The sequence below is a fragment of the Vitis vinifera genome, chromosome 2 (assembly GCF_030704535.1).
Source record: "Vitis vinifera cultivar Pinot Noir 40024 chromosome 2, ASM3070453v1".
Classification (NCBI taxonomy): Eukaryota; Viridiplantae; Streptophyta; class Magnoliopsida; order Vitales; family Vitaceae; genus Vitis; species Vitis vinifera.
The window spans coordinates 199,515-210,858 of NC_081806.1; the positions used below are offsets into that span (position 1 = coordinate 199,515).

General features: G+C 39.4%; 2 protein-coding genes across 3 annotated transcripts; one reads left to right on the forward strand and one right to left on the reverse strand.

The window, feature by feature from the left end:
* The first annotated feature begins 1,428 nt into the window (after window positions 1-1,428).
* On the forward strand, window positions 1,429-3,725 carry LOC100255362 (probable polygalacturonase). Its single transcript, XM_002278894.5, has 6 exons — window positions 1,429-1,658; window positions 1,823-2,155; window positions 2,275-2,395; window positions 2,473-2,647; window positions 2,759-2,829; window positions 2,904-3,725. Exons 1-6 carry the CDS (start codon window positions 1,626-1,628, stop codon window positions 3,611-3,613), a joined length of 1,443 nt encoding a protein of 480 aa, XP_002278930.1. The 5' UTR covers window positions 1,429-1,625; the 3' UTR covers window positions 3,614-3,725.
* Window positions 3,726-3,922: 197 nt separating this feature from the next.
* Window positions 3,923-10,664, reverse strand: LOC100260441 (mitogen-activated protein kinase homolog MMK2). 2 transcript variants are annotated; one of them, XM_002278824.5, is made up of 6 exons: window positions 10,159-10,664; window positions 8,401-8,530; window positions 6,249-6,386; window positions 4,849-5,181; window positions 4,530-4,713; window positions 3,923-4,426 (listed from the first exon to the last, which is right to left on the reverse strand). In XM_002278824.5, the coding sequence occupies exons 1-6, from the start codon at window positions 10,326-10,328 to the stop codon at window positions 4,254-4,256; spliced, it is 1,128 nt and encodes a 375-aa protein (XP_002278860.1). In that variant the 5' UTR covers window positions 10,329-10,664; the 3' UTR covers window positions 3,923-4,253. The 2 variants fall into 2 exon arrangements, with proteins under 2 accessions (XP_002278860.1, XP_019071838.1); XM_019216293.2 differs by lacking the exon at window positions 6,249-6,386 and having other exon boundaries at window positions 10,159-10,629.
* Window positions 10,665-11,344: the final 680 nt, after the last annotated feature.

Below are 11,344 nucleotides of genomic sequence, written 5' to 3' on the forward strand. Positions count from 1 at the left end.
CGTGTGGCCCATCTCCCTCAACCGAAGCCCGTGAAGAGTCGGCCACGGTGCCATGAGAGGAAGCTCACGGGTTGGCTGACATGCAAACTCCGACAAAAGAACCGTGATTTGTGGACCCAGTACACTACATTCCACACATGATCAGCCAACAAACCCATGCCCTTGTGCCCTTCCTCTCTTTTGGACCATTTTCCATGGGGTCTCTCCACTAAGTCCAATTTTTCAACCCCTATTATTCCTAGAAGACGGACTTGTGAGGCTTCTAAAACAAAAATTCTAGCACGCATGGCTTGGGGTTTTGTGGCATCTGCCATGTCCACACAAGAAAGTCTGCAGGGTGCTGGAGTTAGTGGACCTCCATCTAACAAATTAATAGTAGAAAATGCCTTTTATAGTGCGATTGAGTATTCAGTGTATCATATCTCCATCTTCTTAATAAGGTTGGATTGCGTATTAAGTGTATCAAGTGATTCACATCTTCCACCTCCCAATAAAAAATCGATTATCTTCACTAAGTAGCAGGCCCCTAGTTTTGAACTCAGTGACTGTACTAGACCTGGAATTGGGGTTAGAACTGCCATTTTACTAATGTTTTCACGCACATTCTCACCAGCCAAACACCAATAAGATAAATTCCAGCGGGTCATTGTTGTACTAAGTCTAAACCATGCACAACCCAACATCTTGGCGTGAATTGTGGGACTCAAAGGAGTGATAAGGTTGAGCATAACTATGGAAGTGATAAGGTTGAAAACTCCCACAAGTCATGCTACAATAGTGGAGAGACGTTGAAAGATGGAGTATCAATGGCAACAACTTCAACCTGAAATGAAATGGTAGTTCGACTAGTTAAGGAAATCTCAACAAATTGATGGAGCAAATCCCGGATTTAAAACAGAGCATATCTTGAGTATTCTCGCAAAGCATATCTCGGATCATATCTTGGAATGTTGACGGAGCATATCTCAAAGACAAAATAAATCAAATTACTCTTAGATAGTCTTGGATTTTTTGCTACCAGTTATACGGATTCTATGTAATCTGTTTTCGGATTAAATGTAATTTTGTTACCCCAGTCTTTTGCGTTTAAATAGAGGACGTGGTCCTCTGTATGTTGCATCCTGGAAATAAAAAAATGGAGTTACATCTCCAACCGTGTTCATGTATACAAAAGTAGACTTATTCTTTTGCTTAATGCTAGAATCTCCAATACCAAGAATTGGTAGAGAAGATCCATCACCAATAAGAACTGAATCTGAACCAGAATAATTTCGAATATTAGTTAACATACCTTGCTTACCTGTCATGTGATTTGAGACTCCTGTGTCTGAAGTCCATTCCGTTTCAGCAATTGTGTTATCCAAGGTAAGTGCTGCCAGTGCTTGTGGTATGTCATCTTGTTGTGTTGGCCTTTTGGGCACCCACCAACATATTTTTGCAATGTCCTACCATGCCATAATATTGACATTTTTCTTCACAATATTGGCCTTATCACTTCCATAGTTATGCTCAACCTTATCACTCCTTTGAGTCCCACAATTCACGCCAAGATGTTGGGTTGTGCCAATAATATATAACACGCTCTTGCCTCCAGAACACACCAAAACGCAACTGCCGTTCCCACAATGGAGCTGTCCAAAAGTCTCAGAACCGCTAGAGTATGCCTCTCTTTCCCTGTTGAAACCACAATCCAATGAGAAAATTGGCGTTGTTTATGATCACTTTACATTTAATTTACAATACCCATTGCAGAAAAAAACGTCTGGCAGCTGCATTCATGTGGGTCTCCTGATTTTATTAACCCTTTTTGGTGAATTTACAGGTTGTTGGGGTAGTCTCAGTGGTTGTAGTGCTGGTTTTGCTGAGCACAAATGGAGCTGAGAGCAGAAAACACTGGGTGTTCGATTATTTCGAGTACAGCGCAATAAACTGCAGAGCTCACAGCGCATCGTTGACAGATTTTGGCGGAGTAGGCGACGGGACAACGTCAAACACCAAGGCGTTTCAGGCGGCGATTGACCATCTGAGTCAGTTCGCATCCGACGGTGGATCCCAGCTTTTTGTTCCTCCTGGAAGGTGGCTCACGGGAAGCTTCAATCTCACTAGCCATTTTACTCTGTACCTCCATAAAGATGCAGTTCTTCTTGCTTCTCAGGTGAGCTTTTTCTCATAGTTTAATCAGTTTCATAGCCTCAGATGAGCGCAGACTGCAGTGGTTCTATTTTGCATTCATGCCCTTGATACCAACTGTTAACACATTAATAATCATCATAGGATGAACATGAATGGCCTGTAATCGACCCCCTGCCGTCCTATGGTAGAGGAAGGGATACTCAAGGAGGGAGGTACATCAGCCTAATTTTCGGAACCAACCTCACTGATGTAGTGATAACAGGTACTAATCACAGCCAAATGTAATGGGGTTCTGGGTGCACCATTAAACTTACTGTATGGTGGTTCATTTGATTGCAGGGGAAAATGGCACTATCGATGGGCAGGGCGCCCTCTGGTGGGCAAAGTTCCACAAGGGAGAGCTGAAATATACGCGACCTTACCTAATCGAGATTATGCACTCTGATAATGTTCAAATATCCAGTCTGACATTGGTGAACTCTCCTTCTTGGAATGTTCATCCTGTTTACAGCAGGTTTGAGTCGAATCTTCTCCACTGGTTACTGGTTACTGGTTACTGGTTACTAGTTACTAGTTACTAGACTGCAGCCTTGTTTTTTCTGACTGGGAAAGAATTGAAATGCAGCAATGTTATCATTCAAGGACTTACCATCACTGCACCAGTCACCTCTCCAAATACTGACGGGATCAATCCAGGTTGGGGGACTGATCAAAACTGATATGCTTTTAAATTAGTTGATTTTTCTAACTGAGTTTTGCTTCATTTGCAGATTCTTGCACAAATACTCGAATTGAGGACTGCTACATCGTCTCTGGAGATGATTGTATAGCAGTTAAGAGCGGTTGGGATGAATATGGGATTGCTTACGGGATGCCAACCAAACAGCTAGTGATCAGACGGCTCACCTGCATTTCCCCATTCAGTGCAACCATTGCATTGGGCAGTGAGATGTCCGGTGGGATCGAGGATGTCAGGGCTGAAGACATCCTAGCCATTGATACGGAATCAGGAGTAAGGATCAAAACTGCAGTAGGAAGGGGAGGGTATGTGAAGGACATATATGTGAGAAGCATGATCATGAAGACAATGAAATGGGCATTTTGGATGACTGGAAACTATGGCTCGCATGCTGATAATAACTATGATCCAAATGCACTGCCTGCAATCCAGGGGATCAATTACCGTGATATGGTGGCAGAGAATGTGACCATGGCAGGTAGACTAGAGGGGATTTCTGGTGATCCATTCACTGGAATTTGCATATCTAATGTGACAATTGGGTTGGCAAAGAAGGCAAAGAAAGCACCATGGACTTGTACTGATATTGCCGGGATCACAAGTGGCGTTGTTCCTCAGCCATGTGACCTGCTGCCGGACCAGGGACCGGAAAAAATTGTAGCCTGTAATTTTCCAACAGACTCCCTGCCCATTGATACAGTTGAAGTCCAGACCTGCTCTTACTGGGGAAAGTATTTGTAAGAGAGATATATCATGTGTTTATGGCTTCATTTCTATGGAATATGATAATCTATATGGATAGAATGCAAAAGAAAAAATATATATATATATGAGAGTTTAAGCTAGAAAGAAACTAGTTAAAACAACAGTGGAAAGCAAGGTCAAGGGTTTAGCAACAGCATCCTATTCAACCATTCCATTCTCTACCAATTTCCAGGTATACAATGCAGAAAGAAGCTAGCTAAAACATCAGCACAAAGTACAGAGGTCTAGCATCAATATGACATATGAAAGACCTATACTAAGCAGCTCTTCAGATTCACACAATTATTTTATTCGAAAAATAAGAAACTTAGATTGACCAACATTACAACATTCACAATCTTTGATCCAAAACCAATATGGAGGTTTACCAGCTCATATAAGAACCAAAACCAATATTGGTTTAGGGTTTTGCTGATACATAGGGGACAGCTAATCCCTTCCAACATTTTTCTCCATATACATGAGTTAACAAGTTTCAAAGAATAAGCAAACTCTAATGCTGTTTCTACCTACTCTGGATGGTTATCGTTATGGACATACATTGTATTCAAGTGGGGAAAGTTATCTCCCAATATGTTTCTATAGCATACGACAAAGCATTATGACCACATTTCTCCTAGTGAGTTGGGTCAGGATTAAACTTCACTGATTCCCTCCAGATGAGCTCCTTGATGTTCTCTTCAGTGATTGATGATTGCTCGAAATCAAAACTAAAAGGACTGGGACAAACAGGCTCATCATTGATATCATGTAGAGATGACAAATATGGGTGACATAGTGCCTCGTCGACTGCAAAGAAGCAAGAGACAAAATCATTCCCAAAAACAAAATAGACCTCGAAAAACAGGTCATTCCTTAGAGATGTGCATGAAAGTTTTAACTTTCATTGTACCTGTTATACGCTTGGTGGGATCAAAGACAAGCATTTTCTCTAGCAAGTCAACAGCACTAGGTGACATATTGGGGAATCTAGCAGAGATTTGTTGCTTTGGATATTGTGGAAGCTGCCTAACATATCGTCGGGCATTATTACTTCGGAGAAAGCCAAGACTTGCATCATCAGGTGAACCGAGAAGCTGTCACACCAAAGAAAAAAATTGTGGTAGTTCTGAGCCAGATTGGCTGATTTTGTAGGATTTATCATGGAAAACTGGAAACAAGAATGCTGCAGCCAAAAGTAAACATCACTCCAAAAGCACCAAGAACCATACCTCTGTGATAAGCCTCAGCTGATGAACATAATCTTTGCCAGGGAATAATGGTTCTCTGGTCATGATTTCACCTAGTATGCAACCAACAGACCATATATCAATCGCAGCAGTATATTCTGAACAATTAAGGAGCAACTCTGGTGCCCGATACCAACGAGTGACCACATACTCAGTCATGAAATCCGTTTCAGATGTCGTCCTTGCCAGTCCAAAGTCTCCAATCTTAAGATCGCAATTTGCATTCAGAAGCAAATTGCTGGGCTTTAGATCACGGTGCAAGACATTTGCAGAGTGTACATATTTTAATCCTCGCAACAGCTGATACAGAAAGTACTGCAAATCCTAGAAGATCAATCTCTTGTACAATTTCAACCCAAAGCACAGTAATGATAAAGAATCGGTTGCCCAAAGCTGGTCTTTTAGCTCAGTAATTGTTAATATTTGTTACAGGGGGTAGGTATAGTAATAATAATTTCATCTGATAATAACACACCAACTGTGATCGTCAATGTGTATTGTTGGATCACTTCAGTAGTTTATTGAACACCACTATGCAATAGTTGCCAAGAACACGAGTAAACAAAGAAAATTTAGAATCTGATAGAACTGGAATAATATTAAGTAATTCCTGCTTTTTTTGGTTCCTTTTCATTCCAGCAACCACTAGAGGGTCGTAAGGATGTTCATCAAATTGAAAACAAGATCCCCATCTGCTATTTAAAAATTTTAGTGCAAGTTTATGATCATAAAACAATTTTTTTTCCCACTTCCATAATCTGAAGTTTGTAAGGAATCACATCCAGGCACTGCATGCATGAACATCAAATAGAAGCAATATTTACTCATATAAATAGTTCCAAGCCAATATTTGTAACCTGATAAAAAGTGCAAAGCCCTAAAACTGAGACAAAATTACCAATAATGGCTTGTGTATCAAATTTGCAAAAGTCAATTAACAGTTTGATCCTCTAACTATGTTATTCGACAATTAATTGGCAGACTGATACCTAGGATAAGTTTCAAAGCTCTCCTAGTTAGGTGCTATGTCAAGCTTCTTGGAAGAGAAAGCTTATTCCGCCTTATCAATCTAGCTATGATAATCACCATGTTACAATTAGTTAATTGCTTGCTTGCTTCTATTTTGTCTATTTGATTCTGTCTACCTTCATCAGAGGGAAAAATTACTAGAATGCACTCTTGGATGTAAGCAAAAAACCAGACTTAGTGATTGGCTGGAAAGGAGAATAAAAGAAATCAATAAATAGCTGCTCCATTCTCAGGTCCAACTTTCTGATCAAAGTTAAGGACAACAGTCAAGACTCATTGCAGATAAGTTACAAGGTTAGAGCTCATTAATTATAATGACAAGGTAAGATGACCAACAATAGTCAGTGAGATACCTGACAATGATCATCGGTGAGGGATTGGTTAGAACAAATGATCTGATGAAGATCAGTGTCCATCAATTCATAAACAATGTAGACATCATTGAAAGTTTCCTTCTTTGGTGGTCGTATAATGTCCTTGATGGCAATAACCTGTGGCAAGGAAAGAACTGGGCAATGATTCCATGTTTCAGGCGAAAAAATAGGTCATGATAACTGTACACACACTCCCAGACAAACATAACAAGGCAAATGAACAAATTATTTTGAGAAAAAACCTGGAAGGCAACTGCTATCTGGCATTAAAAATCCTAAAAGCATTTATGAATCAATTAAAAGCAAATGGCCAAGATAGTAAACACCGATTGACTCAGAGTCAGGAGGGAAATCGTTGTTTCTATTTTTTGGATTGGCACTTTGTCAGTAGGAACAAAAAATTGCATTAATCATATTTTTTGGTTTGTTAGTTTTCTTTTGTCACTCTTAAGTATATTAACTTCTGTGTTGCAGAGACAATAACAAGTTTCCACTATACCACCCAATAGTCTAAGGACAAGGCAGCACACTACCAAATCACTATCCCACACCTCAAATACCATAGAAGCAAGCCTGCCCCATGACTAAGGGCAATTACATGGCCAGAAAGAGATTCTTGAGCCACAACCTGAGAAAAGCAGCATCTTACAATCAGTGACCTAATCACTTGAACTAACAATCACGAGCTGCATCTCAAATGCCACTGGGCCAGTGTTGCCCCTTATCATGCCTAAGATGAGCCACACAACACATGGGAACCAGCAGAGCACTTGAGCTGGGGATAAGCAGGTAAAGAATCCCTTTGATACCTCAATCTGCTTCTTCCCTCCATTCAAAAATAGAGTCTGTGGGGAACACCTAGCCCATACCTGTGACTTCCAGCCCAACAATCATGTGCACTGCCAAGTAGTCATTACATCACCACACTGTCCACGAGGTAACTAACAGCGTGGGTCTCTTTTTTAATGCCCAATGCCCCAATCCTAAGCTGTCCCCAAGGCAGGCTCAATTGTGTCGATCAGATGCAACCCCTCCGATCTGGGATCTCATAGCTGGCCTCATCAACTTGATGAGTACTTGTTCAATCCATCTTGAATAGAGATTGTAAGAACAACTGATTCATCCCTGCTAGAAAGATTTTGAAAAGTCAGTTGGATCAAACCAGCCTTTGCCCCTGATTCCAGTCCTGAAGCACCTGCTTCCACTGGCCAAGTTCCAAAACCATCCTATGTCTTCAGGTTGACTCTTCGACCATTAGGAGATAGGTTCACCATTCCTTCATCCAAGTATCCACCTACAGGTCCAACAAATTTTGTGCTAGGACCCCAGAGAACACTGAATCTACGCCACAAGGTTAGATATACTAATATGTATCAGTATAAACTTGAATCTGTCCTCTCAAGGTTACATATATTAGGAAGAACTCTGTGGTTTAGATACACATGCACTTGATGGCTAAATACTTCCCAATTCTTTCCAAAAAAAAAAAACTGTTCACCAGCAATTCATCAATTCTGCAGCAGCATCTTCTTTTTTCTTTTTCTTTTTCTTCTTTTCACCAAGGTCAGATATAACTTGGATAGAAAATTTACCAGAGCTTATCAGGGTTTGGTGTAATAGTCCCAGGTGCATGTCATATAGCTCCATGGGCACATAGCTTACCCATCTTTAATTAAGATGTAACAATTGATGAAAAGAAGGTTTCCTGAGCACTGATCATGAGTTCTTACTAATGTAAAATGCAGGCTTTTCCTATTTCCAATACAGTTAGGAGAATTTAAAGAACTCAAGTTACTGTCGTTATAACAAGAGCACTATGGTAGGGAAGTTTAAAATAAATCTAGAGGAATGCATCTTTGTAAATGTATGACCATTGCATTGCCATTCATTCTGGCTTAAGTCTCTGGCACATCACACACTCGCATGCATGCGCAGACACAGAGAGGAGAGGAGGGGGGAAGAGAGAGAGAGAGAGTATCATAAGAGCATAATATTATTACTAGGGTGAACACAGCAACTATGTGTGTACAAACAATGAAGAAACTCATCATAATTAAGAAAGAGAAATGCACAAGACCCAGGAGGCAAACAAGTATGTTGAGATCTTTTAGAGCAAGGAAATCAAACTCACATTTTCATGATCCATGTGACGAAGGAGCTTAATTTCTCTTAAGGTCCTTTTGGCATCTATTCTGTTGTCAAATGCATTACCAATCTTCTTAATGGCAACCTCCTCATGTGTTTCTGAATTTACTGCAGCACTGAAAAGAAAGGAATCAAGTTATCCTCCCTTCTGTTGATCAAATAGGAACTTGTCTGATATGTAAATGTTAAAACACCTTTCTGAGTTCCTGGGAATCAGCACAGAAACTCCAAATACTCCCTTAAATGTGTCTGTCTTTGTTTATACGATAGAAAATATAATAATAAATAAATAAAATTCTGTGCCCTTCAAGTAGGAAATGGGTGAAAGCAAGAAAATTGGAACTATGGTTAACAGACCACTAAGAAGTAAAGAAGCATCTAAAAATAATGGATGAAAAAGCAACAAGAGTCATTAATAAGTATAGGATAAATAAATCAGGAATGTGATTCTATCCCCTCTTTTTTTTTTTTATGGTTTCAGTCCAGTGAAACAATATGCTGCACTGTTAAAAAAATTACAGCTATCATATCATGCCACCATAATGCATCAATACCATAGGCACAGATTTTGGGCTCAATATGCACTTTTTTTATTTTATAGGTAAATTTTTGTCCCCTTTGGGGTTTGAAACTGAAACCTCCCACCAACCCTTCCAACCCTTTACCAATTGATTCAGGCCTCAAGGGCTGGGGCTCAGTATGCACTTCAATTTCACAATAACGAAACAATGCTTCAGCATAGTCTTTGCTGCAAGAACTCCCCTCCCCAAACCGTGGTATGCCCACACATGAAATGGTGTGATCGTGCGAACTTTGAGCAAAGGAATCAAAATAAAATGAAGCATTCTGGGTAGATTTCTTTCTAGTTTTGAGACAAGGCATCAACAGAGAAATTCATGGATTCAAGCCACACCTTGTATCCCATCCTCAAATGAACAAGTTTCGAACTTTCAGTGATGTCTTCAAGGAGCAAATAGAATAATTAGATTTATTTACATATTTTGGCATTGAGCAAAGCTGGTGAAGAAGTTCCTGCAAACCCAACCAAAATTATCAAACCCCAACCAGCCAGACGGTAGGAACTGATAATATAGCCTCTTAAACAACTCAATTTGGATTTGGTTTGAAAACTATGAGCTTAATACTCCGTAACCATCTTTTCGAACAACATCCCCGTCTAATTTCTTAAAACAATTCTGCTAGGAGCCAAAATGGCTAAAAGCCACGTTTGATAATCTACAATTTTTTTCCAAACACATGCTGGGAAACCCATAAAATCTAACCAAATAGAACTAACCAGAATAAGTTGAAGCGCTGAAGAAGCACCTTGGATCGTAGTCAGAACTTCACTCAAACATGGGTTGGGCACTGGTAATCGCTATTTGTAGCATACCTTTACGTTTCATCCAAACCTGAGCCATTTCTCCAATCCAGTAGGTCGGAATGGATCCAAAACAACCTCCGACTATGGAGAGATGGAGTACCCAAAATTTATACATAAACGTGGAAGCTAATTTATCCCAACTCGGCCATCAAATGCAGTTCCTGAATAACCCCCCGCACTAAGCTAAAACCTCCCAAAACCCCACTGAAATCTAAGCGAAATACATCAACAGAAACGTGTAATAAACATACAGCTTCCCATATGCAGGTCAACAGAACAAAACACGAAAACCCATAAATAAATACCAAAATCCATACTGATTAACACGGAAATAAGGTTGAAATTAGTACAATAACTCACCAGACAATGCCATATGCACCTCTACCAACCGGACGAATCGGAGGAACATACTTTGCAGAGACCTCGAAAAAGTTTCCGTACACATTGTAGCGTACGTAGCGGCCACCATGTGTGGGCACTCCTTTGATGTTGCCACCATCCCCAGAACCAGAGCTCGCATCCATGGACATGTTGAGACCCCAAAAAGAGCTCCGAATCCGAATTCCCTGAAGCGGGTTTTGGGGGGTTTAGCTGAATTTAGCACGAAAAAAGCTCTGAAATTTAATGGTTCTTCTCTTTTTTTGTGGAGACTGTGATGAAGCTGTGACTGCAACCTCCTTTTTTCAACCCCAAAGCTTTTGATCTGAAGATGGTTTGAAAATCCGTGAAGCGAAAATGTAATACGACGCTTTGGAGGATATATCAGATGCTCTCGCAACACAGGGAAGATGCTGCGCCAGCGGACTTGGGAATCGCTGATAGTTAAATTCCCATTCCAATCAGCAAAGTGGGTCCAGCTTGAAGCTTTGATATTCAAGTGTCAACTCGACCAATCTTCCATTATTCTTAGTAAAATTTTGGAGAAATTTTCTCCTCATATTGAAATGTACAAGAAAGTCTTTATCATTAAATAAATTCCATAATTTATCTCAATTTTAGCACTTCAAATTATAATATTTTCACACATAAGTTATGTATTAATCTCGAAATTAATTTCTCTTTTAATTCTTTATAATTCTAACCTAATTCTTTCAAGAAAAATATCAACCCATCTCTTACCATATTTCCAATATGAAATAACACAAAATAAATAAATAAAAAACCAATGATTTCAAAATATATTTTTTAGAAAATGGGTCATTTTTAAAAATATTAACAATTATTTTTCACATTTTAATATTTTAAAAATAAAAATAGTATCCATAAATATATTTTTAAAAATCTAAAAAATCAGATATAATATTTTCGGATAAATAATCCTCCTCAAAATTGGGTCACTTGTCTTGAGGTTTGGACTTTGAATGGAGTGATGGTACCTAAAATAATAAAGCAAATTATTGAGAAAATTTCAAAGTTGGAATATAATAAGATGGTCCAAGTTCCAAGAAATGTGAAAACTTTTAAGTATTCACACACGCCTCTAGAAAGTTTTTTAAAAGGGACTCCTTCAACCACCCACACAAGCTTTTATTAAAGGCTGCTCCCA

Bases quoted from the DNA above. Each gene is read 5' to 3' on its own strand.
- LOC100255362 (XM_002278894.5), top strand. From the start codon at position 1,626: ATGGAGCTGTCCAAAAGTCTCAGAACCGCTAGA. The intron at 2,396-2,472 runs GTACTAATCACA...ATTTGATTGCAG, and splicing joins CACTGATGTAGTGATAACAG to GGGAAAATGGCACTATCGAT. The intron at 2,830-2,903 runs GTTGGGGGACTG...CTTCATTTGCAG, and splicing joins TACTGACGGGATCAATCCAG to ATTCTTGCACAAATACTCGA.
- LOC100260441 (XM_002278824.5), bottom strand. From the start codon at position 10,328: ATGTCCATGGATGCGAGCTCTGGTTCTGGGGATGGTGGCAACATCAAA. The intron at 6,387-8,400 runs GTGAGTTTGATT...TCCTTGCCACAG, and splicing joins GTCACATGGATCATGAAAAT to GTTATTGCCATCAAGGACAT. The intron at 5,182-6,248 runs GTATCTCACTGA...TAGGATTTGCAG, and splicing joins TCACCGATGATCATTGTCAG to TACTTTCTGTATCAGCTGTT.